This window comes from Leptonotus elevatus, chromosome 15 (assembly GCF_054856555.1).
Source record: "Leptonotus elevatus isolate MCC_2025b chromosome 15, RoL_Lele_1.0, whole genome shotgun sequence".
Classification (NCBI taxonomy): Eukaryota; Metazoa; Chordata; class Actinopteri; order Syngnathiformes; family Syngnathidae; genus Leptonotus; species Leptonotus elevatus.
This window is the reverse complement of record NC_141253.1, coordinates 17,524,086-17,548,967: the sequence shown is the minus strand read 5'-3', so window position 1 is coordinate 17,548,967 and position 24,882 is coordinate 17,524,086. Positions and strand designations below refer to the sequence as shown.

The following is a 24,882-nucleotide window of genomic DNA, read 5'->3' as shown; positions in this document are numbered from 1 at the left end:
TATTTTTGGAAGCAAATGTGTTAATCACAAAAGAGGATTCACATGCCCACAGTTGACAAATATTAACGGCCTATCTGATCATATGTTGCTTATCACTAGCATAATTCCATGTAGCAAACCATCAAAGAGTGACATGAACATTAGTATGCCTTTTATTATGGTTGCCCATTTTGTTGGAAGTTCCCCATAAGCACTGTGCCGCAAGTTGTTCGACAGTTTCTGTATGTGCCTGCTCACCGATTGTTTCAAACGTGTCTCCAATGCACACAGTATCATTGGAACAGAGACATTTTAAAGGAAATTGCAGTGTTGTTTTGATGATGACAATGTCATGCATGTTATAGACACATATTACATCTTTCTCTTCTATTTTCACAGGCCATCATACTGTACAAATTACAATTTGAGACAAGTTAGCATTTTTATTCTGTAAAGCACACTTTCTGAAAAATGTTTTTAGTGTGTGGTCTTGTGTAAATAGCCCCTTAGGTTTTTTTTGTGAGTGGGGCAAATTCAGCTCCTTCTTCACCACAAAGCTGAGCCAAAAGGTGAAGCTCTCGATTTACTGGTCGATTTACGTTCCTACCCTCACCTATGGTCACGAGCTCTGGGTCGTGACCAAAAGAACAAGATTCTGGATACATGTGGCCCGAAATGAGTTGCCTCCACAGGGTGTCCGGGCTCTCCCTTAGAGATAGTGTGAGAAGCTCGGTCATCCGGGAGGGACACAGGGTCGAGCCGCTGCTCCTCCCCGTTGAGAGGAGCCAGTTGAGGTGGCTCGGGCATCTCGACGCCTCCCTGGAGAGGTGTCCCGGGCATGTCCCACCAGCGGGAGGCCCTAGGGACGACCCAGGACATGCTGGAGAGACTATGTCTCTTGGCTGGGCTGGGAACGCCTTGGGATCCTGACGGAGGAGCTGGTTGAAGTGGCTGGGGAGAGGGAAGACTGGGCTTCCCTCCGAAAGCTGCTGCCCCCGCTACCCAACTCCTAATAAGCGGTAGTAAATTGATGGATGGATGAATGGATGGATGGATGGGGAAAATCCAGCACAGAATGCGCTGTAAATCTGCATTGGGGCATGTTAGACCAGGTGTTGGTAATTTTGCAGACAAGGGGCATTCGGCATAGAATGGGGCAAAAGGCACATACAGGCATGAACACAGCCGTTTAAAGCAACTCTTTCTCATCAGCTTTAAATGGTGTGCACTCACATCGTACATGGAGACGTCTCTGTCTGGAAAAGGACATAGTAATCCATGTGTGACCAAAGCGCTGTCAATGCACATGGCCAATGTGGCAACAGACAATGTAAGCAGGTATCCTCATTCAATGAACTGGTGATTAGTGCCTCATTTACAGTATCTATCTCCTCCCCCAATCAAATTCCCTAAAATCAGGTTGGACCAATGGTCTACCTGCTGTGCAGGACTAGATGTGGTCCCAGCTGGCATAAAGTTAGAAATACTTTTTGTTAGATGCCCCAGGCACATGTCAAAGGACACAACTACGTGCTCTTGCACCCACCCAGCATGGTGCAGGGCGGTCTGCCAAATTGGCAAACAGGCACAGCAAGCCTTGCACTTGCACAAAAATCAGAATATGCCATCTGTAAAAATACATATGCACTTAGTAGTTACCCATGAAACGGCACTAGTCACAAAAGTCCATCCATTTCCTGTTCAACGTCATGACAGGGAAAGGCTGACTACACTCTGAATGGTGCATTAATTGTGGATTTATCCTACACTATCTGGACAAAGATTAGCTACTGTATGTAAACTACACTGCTCTACTTTCAAATATTTAATATCAATGTTTGCACTATGTCACTATATTTATCATATTATACACTTTGGGCCCTATTTTCATCCCCAGTCTAAGTCTAGCATAAAACGCAATTTAACTGCACACATGAGTTTTCTTTCATTTGGTACATTCGTAGACGAGTGCAGGATAAAGAAGCTCGATAACGATTCTGATCTTTAGAATCAGGTGTTTTGGACAGAAACATCTCAAACCTGCAGGACTCTGGCCCACGAGGACCAGGATTAGGGCAGCCTAGTCAGAGGTTTAGTCTACTTTTATGCACCAGGGATGTGTAAAAGAAAATGCCCTTGGTCTGCTAAATTGCCAAACAAACTAAACTTGCGCAAAAATCAAGATGTATGTTTTTTCACTAGAGTCCTATATCATATACGGTATTTTATGGCGTGTTATACATTTTCTTCAAATGTCATGAGTTGAAAATGAATTCAAGTTTTTGGGTAAAATTATTGAAGATTTTTTTTTTCATGAAATAAGGGTTTTAATGCAATGCAAATTGTCATTAAAAAAGCTGTCATGTATTATATTAAATTAAGTTTTGTTTTGTTTTTCTCCAAGTGGAGGCCATTAAAGACTGATGGTTAGCCGTAGCATAGTGATAATATTTTGATAATATATGCTCACTCCACAAGGCAGTGACCATGATGAGATGATAAGGATAATGGATGTACGTTATGTCCTATAATAATGAGAGCGACCCGGCTCATTAGCTAGTTCCTATTAGAAACCTAATGAACCCAGAAAAAAGGCAAACAGAACCAGCACAGGCGCCATTACTCACTTCGCCGCCTGTTTCACTTAAATGTATAAACATAATAAAATCCTACATGTGGCATGAAACGTTGTCCAATAAAATGCTAGACCTGTGTATGGTATTTATAATGTTTTACAAAATTAGCTCTATCTATTCATGTGCAGTATTATTATTAGTAATACTGTATGTTTAGTGTCTCACACCATCACAACTTTCTCGATTTATGCGGGAGATTCCCGAATTTCAACCCTATCTCCTGTGTGGCTCCTGATTAGTTGACACACTATCTGGCAACCCTAGCCTGCTTGCACAGTAAGCGTCCAGCTACGAGAATCCTGCTGAAGGCAGTGATAGTCAAAAAGCCTTGATTCTACCCATAATACATCCAAGATTCTACTGCGAAAACATTTAGAGGCTAGAGGCCAGGTGACTGCAGCATGCAGCTTTATACCGGATGGGCGCATTTTTGACGAGTGCTTTACGACGTGAAGCCCGGATTCATGGATATAAACCTGCTTCTGTTGGTGCTCAGTCTGCGTATATTTCCGAGGCTTTGTGTCATAAAGTACTCCCCAAAAATGCAGAAGCATCCGCCGAAAGGTGAGCATGCATCAATGACGTAACATTTTTGCCCAGCTCCTTACAGTATACTATTTTGTATACAGGTATGTACTGTAAAGTATTGAAGGCATTGTTTCAAAAACTGTTGGTTAACCACAACATTTTCTTGTGAATCAAAATATATCAATTTACATGTACAAAGTAAGTGAAGATAGATTACATTTATCTTTATCTTTAGGAATAGATAGCAGCCGGTTATTATGACCTTTCTAATAGCTCCTCCCTGGCCTATAGGGTAGATGCCACGGACTTCGGACTTCCAGGTTTCACACATCAGCGTTGTTTCCGGCCACTGATGACCACATTCCAACACTCACACCCCCACCCCTGCGCTCCCCCCAACCGCTCGCTCCCGCCCATCGGAAATGCTTCGGACAACTGAGACAGACACACTACACACTCGCACCCGTTGAGGGGAACGCGCAACCAAGGGGCACAAAGGCGGAAGCACAAGAACTAGGACGCGGTCCACACGTCGCAAACAGGCAACAGAAACAAAGCTGATGTGTGAAAACCAGGAAGTCGGAAGTCCCACCTCCTACGTGGCATATACCCCATAGGCGGTCTTTTGACAATAGTGACCCACACCATCACAGAATCTTTTCTCAAAAATTGCCTACATTTAAATGTGTAAAAGTTTTACTCAACATTGCTTACTTAAAATTACTAAAATTGTGCAAGATTAAGCTCTGCCATGACCAGCTTCAAGCATCTCATCTGCTGAGTAATTTATCATCTGCATGGTAACTATTAGTTTATTTCAACACATTTACCAGTGAGCCGGTATTACAAAGGAGATGGAAAGTTTATACATTTGGCGAGACAATTTCCCCATCTCAACAACGTATCAACGCTGGTTGATGCTCTGTCTATCCTCACTGGGCACTGCTTGTTTGAGATGTTTAGGAAATGTTGGTTCACTAGCCACAGACCTTTTTCAGCAGTACAACAATCGTTTGTGTAGCATTGTGGTTAATTTTTCACCAACTATTGTCAGAAATTGCACAAACATTCCTTCCTACCTGTGCATCTGAGTTGCAGGAGCCAGCGCTCAACTGTGCATGAGAGCCGAGATGAGAGTGGGCGGAGGGGCAAGCCAGACCAGAAATGTTTATCCCACGTAAATAAAGAATGTTCAATATTCATGCGCCGCAGATCAGTGAGGGGCACAATCCTCTCAAGGACTCAAATAAATGCCCGCAAGCTAGCAAAACACTTTTGTGGGTAAGTGATGACAGAAAGGGTATTTTTGGATTTTTTTTAATATTGATGAATAAAGAAAAAAATGGCCACATGCAAAAGGGTGATTTTCTCGTGCAAAAGGGCTAATCTACGAGCATCACTAGGGGTCTATCTGTGCACGTGCCTGCATTACATTGTATAATACAGATGTGCTCATAAATGTACATACCCCTAAGGTATGTAAAGTTTTGAGCACAACTATCCATGTTCAAACGCTAAACATCACATAATGACACAAAATCGACACATGCACATCTCTACTTCTGAAATATTAAAACAATTGTCACATTATTTTGGAATTTATGGGGATTAAGCCTTTGCCTTACCGTATAGCTGTGCTCATAAATTTACATACCCCTAGGGCAGGGGTTGGCAACCCGTGGCTCTTTAGCTCCACTTAGCTCCCTAGAGCTTTTTCAAAAAATTTATGAAAATGGAAAAAAGCCTGCGACACACATTTCTATCAGCTCAGCATGGTGCCAGGGAGGTGGTTGTTGCAAACTCTCCGCAAAGACGGTGAAGCAAAGAGCCATTAAAATGACAGGCAACATCACTAATCAACAATAATTTCTGGAATTAATAAAAGAAGCAAACATTAATGCCATTCTCGATGGAAAACCACGTCAACAATGCCTTGTTTGGTTGTGTCGATGGCCTTGACTCGTCTCTTGACTCGTAGATAGTGTCTCAAATTATTGCCAACAGTAGCAACACAACTCCATTTAAAAATCATGTTCAATTGCTAATTCAGGATGCTAAAAACACCAAACAAACGCTGACGCTGAGTGTCTTTAGGCAGAGAAGTGCTCTATTATGGCGTCATGGCACAGTCGCCTCTCTCAATATTCGCAAAATAATAAGAAATGAAGACGGGGTCGCATGTTCGTTTTGCACATTTTAGCTAAATTCATTTAAAAAATTGGAAACATTTGAATGAAACCCCATAGAATAGAGAGCGCTGTATGCAAAAACCCAAATTTGCTCTTATTTGGGTTTTTGAAAACCCCAAAAAGACCCCAGTGTTACCCCTTTTTAACTTGAATATTTGGTCATATAAATGCGTTATCAGGGTACCTCCTTTAAATGGAACTTTGGTTTGTGTTCTGCGCATGCTCTATTCGCAAGGAATCTTGGTCGGAAGTACTTATATTTGCGGCGGCCATTTTACATTGCTACTCGCTAAACACGCCTTATTTGAATACATTAATTTCTCTGTGGTGTTTTTGTTATTTTCTATCGCCATAACAAAAGCGCCACACATACATGCACGCATATAAGTCTATGTGCCTGGCGCACAACCCCCCGGAAATTCACAAGCAGTAAATAAACAAAAATAAATAAATCAACAAAAATGGCGAAAACATGGAAAAGCAGGACAGAACCACACTTTTGGAGCAAGGAGGAAACCCACTACTTTATTAGTGTGGTGACTGTAGTTATTAAAAGAAGAAATGATGACGTCTATTTGCGTAATGACGTTGCCCGTGCATCATGGTTTAGCTCAGAATATGTATGTGGGAGTACGTCTGTCTGCAGACACATGTAAACGGGTTATCCCGAATGTTTCAGAAGGGGAATTTCAACCTCAACCCAAATATTGACTGCATGTAAACGTAATAACTGTCTATGCTTCTCTTTTGAATGGACACTGACACACTGATGTCACCACACATCAAATTATTTTAATGGCAAATCCGCAACTGCTGAGCGAATGTACACTTTGATGTCCCAACTCTCATTTTACGCCTCTGAAGCACCAATTTGCTGTGATACTGTGAAAACAGCTATGAGGTCCTTTTTCTGCAATATTAGGGTACATACGCTGTGAATTACTTCGTGTTTAGAAAACATTTACAAAGCTGCCAACCCCTCCTGCTGTGGTGCTGGCCGGCGTGCTGCCGCTACCCAGAAACGGTGGCGCAGATGAGAGGACATGAAAGGAAAAAAGGGGCAGGGTCACAGAGCTCCTGCAGGGAAGGGGACCTCTTCAGTAATCAGGAGGGAGGCTTTCCGTCTGCCAAAAAATGCACCAGGCCAACCAGAAGGTGGAATAAACTGTCAAAAATTCTGTCAGATATTTTAGTTCATCATCTGTTGTGCCATATTGGTAATCCCCTCTAATTTCCACTTCTTCTTTTCTCATTTCTTCACCACATATTTTCCTATATGGTTGACAGTGTTCTGAGTTCCTGCTCGCAAGTCAAAAGGAAACGCTCCACTTGGGTGCGCAAATTGTAGATGACTGCTGGACAATAAGAGATTTAAAGAAACATGAATGCTAAAAACCTCACTTTGCTAAGATCAGCAGATTGCAGCAATTACTTTAATCGCATCACAGATGTTGCATTTAGACCAACCTCCAAAACAAGGATGGCATTGTTTTTTCTTGGTACCTTGTCGAAGTCTCGGCAGTAAAAAAAAAAAAAAAAACACATGCGTGAATTTACTGACTTACTTTTGCTCTGTCAGCACAATATAGTTTTCTGTCATACTCATAAAGCTGTTTGTGAAGCAGTCTGTTCACAATTGTTGTTTGACAGAACTCTCTCTGTTGTTACCCCGCAATGTCACTATGAATTTGTATGTGTACGGATTAATGCTTCTTTGGTCTCGTTTGTTCAGGCTGTTTAATCCATCTTAGTCTGTCCAGGGTAGTGCCCCTGCTCAATTCATTCTGCCCGACTGCAGGTTTATAATGTGGCTGCCCAAGCCACCCATCTGATGAATCAAATCAACCTGACGAGTCCCTTTGTGTCCTAAGCTTTGTAATCCAGGATTTGAACTCAATCAAGTTACAGAGGGTGAAAGGGACTTTACATGACTTTTCAGTGTGGCTCGGGTCAATTTATATCACCTTGGTTATCACTACAATCATGCTCTGTTGGAGTTTAAAGCAAAAAAAAAAAAACAGATCAAAATGGACTTAGCATACTGAATGTGACCTTGTGGAAAGACATACTTGCCCAGCTTGTTCGAAACAGAACAAATGTGTGCTTATCGGTTACAGACATCTGTTCATATTTACCATCTGCCCCTCTTGGAGTGGCATACTTTGGGGATATTTGGAATGAATCTTTGGATTGTAATTCCTCTCACTGCCTGCCTGCTCTCTTCTTGTCCAGCATTTGCAATCCTCCCATAGCTGGGATATTTCTTTAAAGGGTAGATTTCAGACTTTATGCAGTTTGTTTTTGTTTTGTTGTTTTTTTGTTCTTGCAATTGTTTGTTGTGTTATAGCTTACACACTTCTTATTTAAAAACATTTCTGTACCTCAAGCATTGTGTGTTTTACTCTACTGTATACTGTCACATCCTTGTAATTTAACACAACTTTATTCAGAGAACACTTGAAAAACAACTTTAGCTGTGCAATGACTGTGCTGTACATAAAACCGAACATGAAGCAAAATAATAATAATAATAATATTAATAATAATAATAATAATAGGGCTGGGCAATAAATAGAATTAGATTAATTGTCATTTTAAAAATGTAATCATTGAAAATTTGCTAAATCATGAAATCGAGATTGTTGACAGCTGTTGTTCTTATGTTCTGTAACATGCAAATGTTAGTGTGAGTTGTAATTTTGCTCAAGTGGCAGAATTTTTAATGGGTGGTTTACAAGACACAACTTATTGTGGCATTTAAGCACAAACTATGAATGTTAAGTTTATGCTAAATTGATTTAGAGTCAGTATACATTATTGCTTTATGAACAGTATGCACATGAAAAATTATTTGATTAATTAAACCTTTAAATAAATGATTGCAGTTTTTTGGGGGTGGCGGTGGAGGAGGGGGGGTGTGTGTTGGAAAATCGAGATTTAATGTTTTGGCCATATCTCCCAGCTCTCAATAACAACAACAGTAATAATAATCATAATGCTGTAAAAGGTTAAAAACTGGTTAGTATGACATAAAATGAACACCAAACAGTCTTAAAAAAGTGTGGAAAGGTAAAAATAAAGGAGAAAGGGGCTTTTGACCTCTTGGTCAGTTCACCTTTGTGAAGTAAATTCTGATCTCAATGGGTTTTTATATTGTATATATATGTAAACAGTCGTCAATGCTTTTTGGAGTGGTTTGTAAAATATTTGCCCTGTAAATAACTGACGACCACTCCAGGATGAAGTCCGCCTTTTGCTCAAAATCAACTGGGAGGGGCTCTAGTTCACTTGTGACCCAAAACAGCTTTATCTTTCCTTTACTGTTGCCAACTATTGACCACTCGTTGAACTCTTTCTCAGCCTGGTTTGGTTTTGTGTCTCTTATTGTTATCACATTCGTCAGCTTCCTTCTGCTTTCCTTCCAGTTGTTTGTCAGTGGCAACTTCCCTTCTTCAAGCTTTAGCTGTTCCCCCTGACAGACAGCTCTGGCTGAGACAAAGCAGTTGAGACTGGCCTCAGGTGTCCCAGCCCAGTTGCATCTCTCAGCAGGGACAAAACTACACTGGGTTGTCAAACAGCGTGGGCATCAGAGTTTATTACCCATAGTAAATATTACAGTCTCATCCCGCTGCGATGTGACATAATGAACATTCTAATGAGTCTAATCAAGCAGAGTGTGTCACGAAAGCAAATGCATATAAATATACATATATTTTTTTATATTATTAAAAAAGTGGAACCTCTAATAGTGACCAGAATCCATTCTATGACACTGGTTAACTTCCATCCATCAATCAATTTCCCATAAGGGTCACAGGTGAGCTGGGGTCTATCCTAGCTGACTTATTTGGACGAGAGATGGGTTACACACTAGGCTGGCTGCCAATAGAAGAGCACATATAGATGAACATCCGTTCACACCCACGTTTAGACACAGTTACATATTTTGAGAATGCATGTTCTCATGGCATATGTACACCAATTATGTCTGGTATTTTGGCGACTAGTGTTTTGAATATATTTCACTCACTGGTGGACATTATATATTAAATATTGTGGTTGCCTGTTTGTTAAACTCAGTCTGAGAAAAAAGGTCCAGGTTGAAAAATCTAGCTTTATTTGATTTGATTTGGGGCACTGTCTTTGTCTTCTTTGCAGTTAACGACCACTCATATTGTTGAATCTTGTGCAGATGAAATTAGTTTCATCAGGTTGGAATTGCTAAATAACAATGCAAAATAACTTTTGTCCATGGTATAATGTACATTTGATTTTTACATTATTTCCTTTATGGAATGCTTGAAGTTAGAAAAGCTGAAAATTCAACCAGGCCATTCCTGTTATTTACTAATTCTTCTGTCCTCACAACTCACAAGTGTCAGCTCATTATGTGTGTAAAACTACAGCATGCTTGCATTTGTTTGAGCGGCAACACCTGCCCATTAGTAGCTATGATTGGCTCACAATATAATTTGACTCAACCCCAGTCAGTCATTATCAGTTAAGCAGTGTCTCATGCCCACAAGGACAAAAAAAAAGAAAAGAAAAGAAAAGAAAACAAACTACACGTTACTGAAAAAAGTAACACAGTTAGTAGCCTAATACAATTTATTCAGCCGGCTACTCCCATCACTGAACTGCAAGCACAGCGGTGACAGCATAGTGAGGTGTGGTGGGAAAATTTACTGCTCGTGTAAACATTTGTGAAGTGCCAGAAACTAAGTTAATTGCCACATAACGACAATTTTGGAGTGTCTGAGGGCTGAAGTGGAACAAGCCACAAGATGAAAAAGCCTTGAGTCTCTGATCAGTCACACTCCTCACTACCGTGCACGTGAATGACACGTGTACTGTGAGAACATGCATGGCAAACACATTTTTAGTCACGGCTGCTACATTGCTAGCATGACTTATTCACGATGGAGTGTTGTGTTGTTACACTTCTTTTGTCTCGACAGCTATTACTTCTTTTTAACTTTTGCTGCTAACCATGTGTTGTGCATAAGTGACTGTGTTTACATGCAGGCAATAACCCTTTTAAAACCCGAATATTGGCAATATTCTGGTTTTGTAAGGCCATGTAAATGTGCAATAATCCGAATATGCTTTTATGTTTTTAAAAACCCAAATAAGATTGCGTTCACACTGCAGCTCAATTGTTTTCTGTTTACAAGTATCTGATTTTTTCAAGCAGTATGAACGGTACAGTTCAGATTTTTTCACACCAGACCTCGACCTCTTTCGTATGTGGATATTAATTGGATATCTATGCGATGCGTCTGCACTGTGAACGCTCATCCACACACATCTAATTCATACGTCATCAAAATCCTGATATGCGCTTTGCGCAGGTGGCAGAGAGTGCTCGGAAGGGAGACTACTGACACGTCTGTGACTATACAAAGCTGTTTTGAGTAACAGTGTTCACTTCTTGTCTTTAATTTAATCACAATTGAAACATGAAGCATAAAGTTGACATTTGTGGCGACAGTAGAAGTTCAGCCCTGCAGACAATTCATCACACACGTCAATGACGAGACGTCATCTTCAATGAAATGAAGATAACTAGGAATTTCCCCTCATTTCCCCAAAATATTTCTATCTCTTCCAACCTCGCTGTTCTGGCATTATGAGATAGAAAAAATTAGTTTGACGGGTTTCTGCTCTGATTGTAAACACTGACGCTTGAAGAAGACGAGGACAACTGCCAAACATGAGCGAGAACAGTCCACCAATTGGGAGCGGGCGTTCACACCGCTTAATTTGCATAATTTATGCAGGCAAAACACATTAATCCAACTCCTAACACGTACGCGAAAGGAGTACACCAGCCCACCAATCAGTAGCGTGCGTTGGCACAGCTAAATTTGCATATGGCACAGATAAAGGTCGCTTGCCACGGCAGTTTGGCTAGAGGGAAAACGTTGCGTTGAGTCGGAGCCATATTTATTTACGTAAACTCTGCAATGTGATGTTGTTTGTTTTGGTTGCACATCACTCGACGTGTGCTCTTTGCGCGTTGCGTTCACATTGAAGTCGCATTTGTTTTTGTAATGTGAACAGTCCATTAAAAGATTGGTTAAAAAAATAAAATCTCAATTGGGCATCACGCCTTGCAGTGTGAACGTAGCCTATGACCCCTGGGTTACCCCTTTCAAAACCCGAATTATTGCTCATATAAACGCATTTGAAATACCTCGAATGATGGCGCATTGTTTTTTGCTCTGTGCATACTCTATTTTCTTCTTCGTAGGGATTGCCAGCAATGCAAGCGTTCTCTCCTATCAACACCGCTGGTACTGGTAGTAACTATATTAGCACCAGTTTACCTTTATGTGAAACGTGCTGTTAGTACTGGTAACTGTTAATGTTATGGCCCGTATCTCACTAAACGGCGCTGGCTTGCGAGGGTAAACGCCCGCTAGTGTTGTTGTTTTTTTCATCAGGGTTCATTCAAGGTTGCAAAACGTGCAAAGATGTACAGAACGAATCATGACTTAAGAACAACACTCACTACTTCCACACGACCACACTGACTGCTCACGGGAGTCACACACCAGTCTACTGGCTGCGTCTGTTTTGATTGAGACAGGGAAGAGGAGTTTTTGAGTGCTCAGAGTTCATCTTAGTGTTGAAATGTTACTGGAGTTGGATTTTATTGTCACAAAATAATCTAGGTTGCATTTTGTAAATTTCTACAGAAGTCGATTTAAAAAAAATGTAAACGTGCTTATTTTCAATATTTTTTCTTTATTTTCTTTTTTTTTCTTCTGGAGAACCCATGGCACCCCATTGAGGAATCCTCAAATGTGGACCTTAAAAGTTCACTGTTGGGTTTGTCAGGCCATGTTACTTTTAAACATGTCTCTTGTTTACAGATACAGCTAAGACATAAAAAAGTGGATGCTAATCTATGTTTATTCATCTTTCGCCCCCCAAAAAGAATCGATAAAAGAATCGCTAATGAATCGAATCGTTAAGTAGAATCGAAAATGGAATGGGAATCGTAAAAATTGTATCAATTCCCATCCCTACTTCGTCTTCTTTTCTTCTTCTTTGCTTATTTTATTCGCAAGGAATCTTGGTCTTTGTTGTAATGACTTGTACGTGCAGCTCCGTCCCACTTGCTAAAGGAGCATCACTTGAATAGATTGATTTTTCCGCTGTGTTTTCACATTATTTTGTGTCTCTACGACGAAAACGTCACAGTTTGTGCCTATTATACAAATATATATAGTATATAAGTCTGTGTTTCTGGTGTGTAATATTCAAGCCGGTGTAAACAATCATGACGCTCGCAGCAAAAAAAAAACACTTCTGGAGCGACGAGGAAACCGACTGCTTTATTTAGCGTGCTGAGTGACATAAATATAATGTCTTCAATTGAAGAAAGGAAGTTAAAAGCGGAAATGACGTTATTTACATAATTACGTTGTCCGTGCATTGCGTTCCGAACGGGATATTCCAATCGAGTGCAAATGACCATGTAAACGAGAGTAACATGGTCCGCCACGCATGTTAACATGTTATCTTGATTGTTTCACAAACCGGAATTCTGACCTTAACCCGAAAACTGACTGCATGTAAATGTAGTCACTAGTCAGTGTTGTGCAGCAAATGATTGGCACCCCTAGGTCAAGCCTCATGTCCTTACAGCCTCTGATAGGCTAGTGTGTTTTAAACATTTTATAACTTTACAACAAGTTATAAAATGGTTTTGTGCAGCTTTATATTAACTCAAGTGTGTCATTAAAAGCCCAGATGGCTGATGAAAAGAAAGTAAAAGAGCTATTGTAGGTCTGAGTATTATTCTTGTTCAGTGCTTTATACCTGATATTAGTGCACTGAATAACAAACGCTGAGGAATGCAATCAATTGTTTGCAAAACCTTGTTTCTGAAACTGCAAATAAAAAAACCCCACAAAAATGTGTATTGTTAATTTCTTTTAATAAAAAAAACAAACATAATGACACTCTGATTTCACACAATGCATGTAGGGTCCCATGGTGAGGGATACAATTTTTTAATTTAATTTTTTAATTAACTACATAGACAGAACACCTGCATGTACATCCACATCTGCCACCGCGGCTGCAGTGAGTGACCGTAAATACAACTAAAAAACATGCGTGTGTGCATTCATTGCTGAGCACGACTTCACGGTGATAGGACCCCACGAGTGACTCAGCACATCGGACACTGCACCCCCGCACCCTGGAATAAAGTTCAAGCTCAGGATTTTTTTTTACTTTAAGCTTTATGACCAGAGAAAGCCCATTTCGCTACAGAATGCCTTGCTCGTCTTGAGATTTCATTGCATCTTGCAGATTAAAAGAAACCCTGTGCAAGATGTAACAAAGCAGGTCCAGAACATAATTGAGCCTCCTCAATGTTTCACAGTAGTTAAAGTGTTCTTTTCTTGGTATGCTTAATTTTTGCGTCTATGATCATGTACTTCCAAAAGCTCCAATTTTGTCTCATCTGTCCGAAGGACATTCTCCCAGAAGCTTTGTGGCTTATCAATATGCATTTTCACTTTATTTGCTTTCCTCCTTATTCATCTCTCATGAAGTCCACTTTGGCTTAAACAACGACGAATGATGCAATCTAACACTGATTTACCTTGGCCTTGGAGCTCAACTTTGTTTTGGGGGTTGTTCTGGGCTCTTTGAATACCATTCAAACTCTCCATCTCTATTTTTCTCTTGTGGCCACATCGAGGGAGGTTGGCTTCAGTTCTGTGGATCTTAAACTTCTGATTAATATTGCACTGTTGTCACAGGAACATCAAGCTGCTTACTTACTTACACAGTGTTTAATGTTTAGTGTCATCTAGTGGTGAACTAATAATTCATTCAATTATTATTATGACACTATTTAAAAACCCACTGTTGATTTCAATAATATGCAAAAAAAAAAAAGTTCTATCACATCAAGGTAAATTTTTTTATATAATCGTAGGTCTAGTAATCACTAATTATATTACATGGCTGGAACCTCACCTTACATGAGGCTGACGTGTCGCCGCCATTTTCTAAGTTGACCAAAAAGTTTACAAACAAATAGCCATTCATCTACGCTAAGATGATTAAGGACTGCACGCTGGTCACTCTCCACAAGGTGCTACCTGATGACCAATTTAAAAATCAGGTAATAGCATCCATCACATGTTGTCGGATACCACAGCTGCCAGACGAGTAGATTCTCAACTCAGTGCTGCTGATGTTTTGTCAACGGACAACTGTGACACAGCGCACGCACAGCTTTTTCTGTTTGGATGTTTTTTTGTTGTTATTTTTTTTATGGTGACTACTTTCCAGGGGGCTTGTGACAACAGGGGGGAACTTATGTTTGTAAAGATTGCTGAATTCTATAAAGATAAATGAGTCAATCTGAATCTGCAAATATGAAGAAAATTATGTGGACTTGCTACAACTGGTATTGGTAGCCAGTTGATCAGTAACACTGGTAACAATGTAGCTGTCCATATAAATGCCCAAATAAATTCATCTAGGGCTGCCAAGTCATAAAACGTTTTCTGACTTAAGTGTCCTTGTGTGTTGGGCTAGTAGAATCGGATGTCACTCAGTTTTAACACTCAAATGGCCTCATACAAGGCTGGATGTGCTCCACCGTTATGTTTCTTAACTCAAAAGTTGACCTGGAAGTACATTAACACAAAACTTCCACCAGATCTCTAGTTTTTGTTATTTCCCTCCAAGCTTTTTATTTTTCCATATTCCCTTGGGGCAGGGGTGACCAAACAGGAGGCCAAAACTGTAAACACACTTTTGGTTGTGGGCTGAACAGGATTAACATGTATTCAATGGCCTAAAATTAAACACTTTTGAACATAAATGCCAATCGAAAAAGACAAAATACACTATTATTCCAAAAATAATTAAATTAAAAATCATTATAGTGTAACTCAAAACCAAAGTCATTTTGTCACAGCTGGATACTTGCCATCTTTTCTTGGTTCGTTTATTGTTTAGGGTAAGGTTGTGCGTCGGAGAGATTCTCAGGATAGACTGCAGGTGTTCATCAGTGAGGCGACTCAGAAGTGATATTTTGTTCATTTTGATCACAGAGAGCAGCTGCTCACGAAGATTTGTGCTTCCAAAGATAAACAGCATTCGAGCCGCATGGAGACGATGCTACGGAATGATCATGGGTAGCTCTTCATTTCCTGAAGCAGCTGTTGCACTACATTATCACATTTGTAGTTTGTGTGCTTCTCATTGCACCATTAAAAATATGTTGTGGTGTGCCGTGATATCAGATGAGGCGGAGTTTCTCAGGCCCCGTCCAGATGGAAGTAAAGCCGGCTTCGTTCCTCAAACAAATCTCATACACACAGAAGCATTACAAGACTTCCGTGTGTCCAAAAGAAGACGCTGAGGACGTTTAACGGCTGTAATGTATATGCCAAGTCTGGAGTGGCGCTGTAGCGCAGCCACAGGGAGTTAACGGAAAGCATAGAAGAAGAATCAGCAAAGAAGACGGACAGTTTTGTTTCCAACTTTATTGCAATCTACAGAACAAACATGGCTTTGCATGTATCAAAACAACATGAAAAAGACGAACACAGGAGAAGTGACAATGGCGGGTGATTCATGTACAACACCGCTTGTTGAACGTGGGAATAAAGAAGCAAAATATTTTGCTGCAAAAGCATAAGCAAGCTAAGACAGCTACGCAAAACGACTACGACACGGCTATCCGCCATTGTTGTTGACAAACTGACGGTTTGCGCGCAGTCACACGATAATTGGCGCATACGTCATCAATCTGCGACAATGCGTCGTCATCGAGCTGCAACCATTACATCATCGCTGGAGGAGTATCCTGCATAAGGTGTCCAGACGGACACGTACGGGGCAAGTTTTGAAATCTTTCCACTCTGGAGCCCGGTTTCAAAAGTGATCGGTTTCAACGTGTGGCCAAACGGCCTAAACGGTAAGAAACTTGTGAGAATACATTAAAACTGGCTTTCGTGTTGGACGGGGCCTCAGTATGCTTTGCTGTAGTCACAAGTATTAGGTTTATCATGCGTCGTGGTGTAATAGTTAACGTGGTGTAATTTCTAGCCCTGTATAGTTAAATTATCAATCTGGCACCCTAAATTTCAATGTTACTGCAATTGATGATGGCACTGTTCTCATGCTGTTTTATTGAGCCACATGTGTGTTTATGTTAAATATAAAGCATATATCACAGAGAAAACCTCCTTTACTTGCTGCATGCAATTTCATGCTATTTACGAAATGGTTTCAGATATAATTGCATACCTAGCTAGATGTGAGCTGGGTGTTTGACACATATGCCTTAGGGGCTCCGCATAATCTGGATATAAAAATACAATAAAACACGATAATGGTTTTATGAAGTGTAATTACAGTCAGCCAAAAGTCTCTCTCTCACACACACACACACACACACACACACACACACACACACACACACACACACACACACACACACACACACACACACACACACACACACACACACACACACACAAATGCTGGAGTACAATTGTGCTTTGTTGCGAACTCTGTCTTCCCTGCACCTTGTACAACAAAGGGCTTCTTAACAGCACTTTTTTTTTTACTTTTTTTTAATTATTATTTTTTGTGTGAACCAAAATTCCACTAAGGCCTCAATTTTTTAAATATTTTATAATTTGAAAAATCCTTGGGTATACCAGGCCTTAGTGTCGTCTGGGGAATCCAAATTTCGTTATAAGACGTTATAAATCGGTTTTATGTTGCTGATACAGCTGCTCAAAACTGCTTTATAAAACAACCAAAACAGTCCAGTTGCAATCGATTCAATGCCATAAGAATGAAATGTCCTGGATGAATGAGAATATTATTCACAAGCGAGCTGTTGAAACTGCATTTCCTTGACTCTAAGTCACATAAGACTACGCTCGAGAGACCGTGTTTGCTTGTGCGTGGGTGGGGGGAAAAAAGTCCCACAAGACTTGTCACAGTTATGTGACGTCAGATAGCGCTGAGTTTGGGAGGGAGGGAACTTGAATGACGACGCGGACATGATGCATAACATGCCCCGGCAAGTTTATTGTCCAACGTATGGAGGACATGTTTATTTTATATGAACAATGGAATACTGGACAAAAGTGTTGTCATGTACAAAGACTGTCAACCGCCAGTGCGGCAGATGTACGTACACGCTTGATTAGATGGCATGGAGCCGGTGTCGGTATCAGATGTGATCGGGCTGCTCGATTGTATCGGGGTTGCCTACAGATGACTTCATGCTACAGGATTCGCTCCGTTTACAATTTGTTCAATAAAGTTATATGAAAAAATTGACAGTAAAACATTAGAAATAAATTATTAAAGATGTCATTGAAATAAAATGTATGGACTAAAATTGTAAAAACGTGAATAAACCTAAGAATATAAAATACTTTAAAGATAGAAATAATAAAATAGAAGTGCCTTCGCGCTTGCCGGTGACGTCACTACTGCAGCGCTAACGAAATGCTCGATTCACTTCGGTTTGGTTTCTTTTTTAGCTGTTCACAATCACATCACAAAATCAGTCTTAATGATAATAGGAACAATTAACAATCTAAACTGACAAAATTTGTCACATCTCAGGCAATTAATTTGTGTATTTATCATTTATTTAATCAATTTTATTTATTCAATATATCTTGCGTTTATATTCTTAGGTTTATTTACGTTTTTACAATTTCAGTCTGTACATTTTGTTGTTTAAATTACATCTTTAATATTTTATTTTCAATGTTTGATGTCAACTGGAAAATTTCGGGCCAATCCTCTTGCGTAACGTGTTCGTTAGGCGACCCCGATACGATCTGGCAGCCCGATCACATCTGGTACTGACACTGGTGTTCAAATGCACGGACAGAGAGAGGACTTCTTCCAACTTAGCCCCTGTCCACACGAAAGCCAGTTTTAATGTATCCTCACAAGTTTCTTACCGTTTAAGCCGTTCGTCCACATGACGGCGCGGATTTGGAGCTTGAAACCGATCACTTTTGTGTTCGTCTTTTTCATGTTGTTTTGATACATGCAAAGTAATGTTTGTTCTGTAGATTGCAATAAAGTTTTTTTTTTAAGTGTCCGTCTTCTTCGCTGATTTTTCTTCTACGCTTTCCGTTAACTCCCTGTGGCTGCGCTACAGCGCCAATCCAGACTTGGCATATACATTACAGTCGTTAAAGGTCCTCAGCGTCTTTTTTTAGACACACGCAAGTCTCGAAATGCTTCGGCGTGTACGAGATTTGTTTGAGGAACGAAGCCGGCTTTGCTTTCGTCTGGACGGGGCCTGAAACACCCACAACTCGACCAGAGGAAAGGTAATAACAACTTTAATAACCCAGTTTATTGTTAAAGACTTAAGCCATACTGCGTTGTGGAGAATGAGGGCTTTCAGGACATGATAAAAACATTAGCGCCCCTGATATTATATGCAACTAGATCCCTGTTGTGACAATCACGCCATAGTGAGTTGTTTAAAAAAACAGGGTATTGATTGAACGAATCACACTCGGGCAAAAACATAAACATGTGTTGAGTGGAACACAGCAATAAAGTGCCAGCCCTCGTTACTGATAATGGAATATGATAGGTGACATAATCGTGATGATCAAGTTCAGCTAATTTTTTCACAAGAAGAACCATGATAAGCATTAAGTATAGATCAACTTATTCACTGCATGTATGGGCAATATACAGGAACTGTCACAAGAGTAAACACTAAACATAATAGAAAGTAACTGAGCTATAACTGGTTTAAGTTAATTAGTTTACATTTAGTAAGATGGCACTTTGAAAAAAATATTAGGCAGATGCATGTTAAAACAGCATTTTAAAAGACTGATAGTTACTCATTCAGTCTGTACCATGTCAGAATTATACATATGCAAAAATGTTGCTCACTGTTTTCCAAAATAAAAGCAGATGTTTGCAAATATGCAAATTACAAGATTTAGATCATTTTAAATTAAACAAGCCATTCAAACAACAAAATAATTGTAAATTAATTTGACACTTGACTAATTGTTGAGTAATCAAATAATCCTCGTACCGCTACACCGAATCGAATCGTAATCCTACTGAATTGAATTGAATGGAATCGTAATCCTACAGAATCAAACCGAACCGAATCGTACAGTTTTAAAATCAAACCGTCCTTGTATCGGATCGCACTCCAAGTATCGAAATGCGTATCGAATCGTCTTGATTGGAGAGATTTACACCCCAAGTTATTACGATATGTGCTGTTCTAAGGTTAACCTTTTTGGATTTTTTGGGGTGGCAAAATATAAATTTTCTGAACACTTTCATCACAGCCTTAAATATACTGGCAATTTTGAGAAAAAAATCAACAATTCTATTCTTGCATGACAGTTGCTTCTCAGGTCATTAGTAACTTCAGACATCACACATGCTAAGCGTGCAAGTGTGTTTCACCACTGCTCTTAAAGGCTGGCAATCATGGATAAGGTGTATTTAAGTGCAGATTTAAAGAGGCTGCTAACAAGTTTATGTACACATGGGGAGAAGTAAGGGTTTAACTGAATGGTGCCTGAGTGTCCTCCACTAGATTCTCTCTGGATTTTATCATTCCACACAAAGGCAGACACACACACACATCCAGATGCTCATTGAAATAAATGATAGAGCTCATTTCCATGTGAATGCTGAGTGGAAGTTGGTGCAGACAGAGGCAGCGTCATTGATACTAACTGCATTCTTGTGTGTGCGTGTGTGCATTTGGTTGCATGTGTCAATTATAATCATTCCTTTTTGTTAACCAGTAGCCACTCATTGTAGTATCAGTAGCAGACAGTATCCAGGTGACGGTGTGTGTCTCCATTGTTCAGACAAGCTAGACTCGGGATTGTTGTGCGTGTTGGAGGTCAGCTGGTTGTTGTTGCGTCCTATTAACATGTGAATGCTACCCTCAGCTGTTTCCCTCAGGAAGCAGAACCACATTAATTTGTGTCTTGCCTGTTGTCATTTGAAACACAAAGGGCCACTAAGAAAGACTCCCCTGGTGACTAGGTGATCAATGTTTAGCATACATTTGATTTATTTCTAACAATAAATGATTCTGGGATCACATAATTACAATCTAGCACTTTTCTGTCATTTTTACTTCAGCTGTGGTTAAAAAAAAATCAACCTACATTTCATGGTGTTGTATATATTTTGAACAGTATCCCTTTAATGGCAGTCACTGAAATACTGGAAAATTCCTAATTCAAATGTAGTTTTTTATTTAAAGGTTAACATTATTTTTTTCACTTTGACACTTGTCAAGACAAGTTTATTTACATAGTCAGAAATCACAAAAGGGTCTCAAAGGGCATCCAGTCTTACTCTTCAGAAGAATCTATGACATCTGATCTAAACGCCCCATTTGAGCAAGGACAAAAGAAAAAGGAAAAACCATGGGAATGGATCACAGATGGAGGGACTACCCGATCAGGTTGGCCAGCCTGCAATTGATGCCGATATGATGGTAACAGTGGACTACTGTTATTCACCAAGTATAGGTAGCCGGTCCTGCCGCCAATAGTAAAAATCTGCATATAATGGACACACAATGTAATTGTACTGTGTGCCCCTCACATCTAGGATGATCTAATTCTTCTGTTTTAGCTGACAGCCACGTCCCTCTAAAGGGGACAGCCTCTCAAGGAGCGGGTCCATACTAGAGGGTGACACTTTTTTTTATGATAGCATTTTATTCTGACCACTTTTTTGATATGCAAAAACTCCCACATAATGCATCCGATTTACACAGTTCAAATTTCAACTTGCTTCAAAAATTCACACCATCTTGGGAATTTATAGTTTGTTGACATTGTTTATAGTTTTCACTCCATTTAACGTTTAATATCAAATTGTCCCCATTCATTTTCAATGGGACAGACATTCAACTTTTTCTAAGTACCATGCCCACTGCAATGCATACAATTTATCATCATTCCTAGCTGTTTGATACTGCTGAGGTGACACAGTTGGTAAAGTGCGTTGTCCAGTAACAAGGAGGTTGTGGGTTTAAATCCCACCTCCAACTATACATTGCAAATATGTCCCTGGCCATTATGCTAAGTAAAACATTTATATTCTAAGTGAAATACTTGTATACCAACTGACTATCATATGGGGAAATGCGCTATAATTTCACTTAAATTATTAAACAAATGTACCCCCATTCATATTCAATAAGAGCTTTGAGTATTATTAAACACTGCCACATTGCCTGCCACGGAGAAAGTGGTTCAAAGCCTGGTTGAGCCAGACTTTAGTCACAGTGCAATTTTGAATAATCATTGTCAAATTATTTAATATCATTAGATTGAATGTAATTTCTCATTTTTTTCTGTATAATTCCATTCTCTATTATAACGTTCAAATTCAACGCATTTATTATATTGCATTATTTAATACAATTACATACATTACATCATAGATCTTTCTTAGGCAGCAATGGTCCAGTGGATAATGCAAAGAATAATGTTAACTGGCATACCTGGGTTCAAATCCGGCTTGGACCGCATTCTAGTACAACTTCAAGTTCAGAAATAGTCATTGTCAAATTGTTTAACACCCTTTACAGGTAGACCTCAACTTACGAACACAATGGGTTCCGATGGGTTGTTTGTAAGTCGAATTTGTTTGTAAATCGAAACACATTGAATATTATTTAAAAATTTAATTGTATAAATGTTTTAAAAATAAAATAAAAATATGTAAAAAATAATAATACAAAATTGAACAAATTAAACTATATATTATATATATAGTGTATAAATTAAAAAACATACATTAAATTACATCATCCATCCATCCATCATCCATTATCTAAACCACTTTTCCTTACAGTACATTACATTTTTACACAGTACAATGCAATCAAAACAAAATAAATATATGCTTACTGTACATAGATGGTGGAGGAGTTACTGAGTTGAGTTCATGTGAGGCTAAAGAAGTGGAAGGCATTAACGTATGGACTATATGCCACGGAGGAGGCGGGACATCCGACTTTAGGGTTTTCACCCATCAACTTTGTTTCCGGGACGTGTGGGCCGCGTCCCAGTACTTGCGCTTCCGCCTTTGTGCCCCTCGGTTGCGGGTTCCCGTCGACGGGTGCAAGGCTGCGAGTGTGTAGTGTCTGTCTCAGTGTTCAATTTCAGATACCCGAGACGCCCTCCCGCCAACGAGCGGGAGCGCGCGGTTGGGAGGTGCAGGAATGGGGGTGCGAGTGTTGGAACGTGGCCAGCACTGGCCGGAAACTGCGCTGATGTGTTAAACCTGTAAGTCGGAAGTTCATGGCATCTACCCCATTGGGTATAACGGTCTCAGGAAACTATGTTTTCTGACTGTCCCTGAAGTACACATGATTGTGATTAGCACGTATGATGAATCAAGATGGCGACCGCCGAGTCAGATTCAAGTGATTTCGAAGCTGAACAGATATTGTGCGTTTTGCTTCTACGCCGATAAAGAAGACGACTGAGGGCTGCTTTTCATGAATATCCTCCAGGAGAGCCTCTGAAATGTACTCACATGTGGCTCCAATATCGAGTGCATGAAGAGTACGTGCGTCATGGCCACTGGCCGTGGCTCCAGGCTGTGCTGTTCATCGTCGGACAGAGAGGTAGTTGAAGTGCGCAAATGGCACGGTTGTGGCAGAGAGGGGTACTACAGAACAATACTGTACCATAATGTATGATGTGCCGCGCACTTAAATATTAACTTGCTTGCATAATACAGCTTTTATAGACTTCAGTCAGCATTTGTTCATATCTGCGAATGTTCGTAACTCGGATGTTCGTAACTAAAATGACTACCTGTATATTTAATGTATTTAATTTAATTTGCAATGACACGTTCACTGGCATTCTGTGAGATTTCCTTCAATTACATTACACAATATTTCACTGGTTTTGACAAGTCACATGTGGCTCGGTTGGTAGTGCGGCAGAGCATTGACCAATACACAAGAAGCGGTGGCTTGAATCCTGCCTTCGAATGGTTGTAGTTCTTTTCTTTTCTTTTTTCATTTATCATTCAACTACAATTAATAATTAATTATTTTTCACATAATTTATCTTTCAATTTACTTTATAAACATTCCACAAACATCCCACATGCATTCAAATATTAGCATTCAGCTTTCAGCATTCACACGCAATTTCTCCAGAATTTGCACATTGTCTAGTTTCTATAGTGGTTTCAAAAAAAGATGAAGGATTCTGTTTTCATGTGTCTTAGGATAATTCCTATACATGTGTGTCAGTGAGTGTGAGTGTGTGTCGTGTCATTGTTGGCGTTGTGAAGCTGCAGCAGTCCTGTGTTTAAAGGAAATCATTATCCCTTAATTAGAGCATTATAGCAGTGATAAAGTTACACCTCCAGATAATGATGTATTGATGGGAAACACAACTTTGTAACTGTAGTTTCACTTTACATTTCGTGATCATTTGTCCTGTTCTTGACCTGATTACACTATATTTTTTTATTAATATTAATTTTTACATTACTCTTAAAACAAGTCGCGATCGTGCACCCCTGCCCCTTTCTTCTTTTTAACTCATTTGTTTTAATTAGATGTCAAGATCTGTTTTTCTTAATAGCTCATGTGAAGCATAATCTTGATGTAAATAAGAAACAAAAGGTCAGCAAATTATATACAGAATGAGATGTCAGCTATATTTTAATACATAGTAAGCAAAGGGTCAACGTGGGTTTAGGTTTTATTCTGTTACTTATGTTTGTTTGGTTGTGTTTATTTCTGCAGTTCCGCCTCAATTCCTCAACTATCCAACCAACACTTATGCCTATGAATCCACTGACATTGAGCTGGAGTGCGCCGTGACAGGAAACCCACCACCGACCATACGCTGGATGAAGAACGGAGAGGAGGTTATCCCCAGCGACTATTTCCAAATAGTGGTGAGCCCAAAGGAGCACAGAACAAAAAAACAACAACACATGTACCATTCAATTAAATTAGATTAAAAATATAAGCACACAGGACAAATCAAAATAAAGTATCAAGGTACTTTACATATGAAGCTTAGCTATGGGGCCTTTATTGTAGCAAAACTATTTACAAATGCGTATTTTAATCCACAAATATGAAAAAATATTTTGTATCCGTAACTGAAGTCACAAATGTGTAACGAGAATCTACAAATGTGTGACTGAAGTCACAAATGTGTGTAATGAATCTGCAAAGGCGTACACTGATTTGGAGAGAGAGAGTGAGAGAGAGAGAGAGAGAGAGAGAGAGAGAGAGAGAGAGAGAGAGAGAGAGAGAGAGAGTAGGGAGGGGGGGATGAGAGCGGGAGGGGGGTATGGTGGATTGAGAGAGAGAGAGAGATGATTAATGGAATGCACAGTGGAATGGACCAAGAGTAGATCTACTTTCAATAAAACTGTTACTACTACTTTAATGAAATTCAAAACAATTTTCTGCAGGAGTAGTCACATTAACAACATTTAAATGTAAAACTAACTATATACTG

At 39.7% G+C, this 24,882-nt stretch overlaps 1 protein-coding gene across 2 annotated transcripts in view; it reads left to right on the top strand.

The window, feature by feature from the left end:
• The window catches only part of dcc (DCC netrin 1 receptor), a 350,617-nt gene that overhangs the window by 117,424 nt on the left and 208,311 nt on the right, over window positions 1-24,882 (top strand). For both annotated transcript variants that reach the window (XM_086097425.1, XM_086097423.1), the window contains exon 6: window positions 24,153-24,307. In XM_086097425.1, coding sequence (XP_085953551.1) covers window positions 24,153-24,307 — 155 coding nt within the window. The remainder of the gene's footprint in view (window positions 1-24,152; window positions 24,308-24,882) is intronic.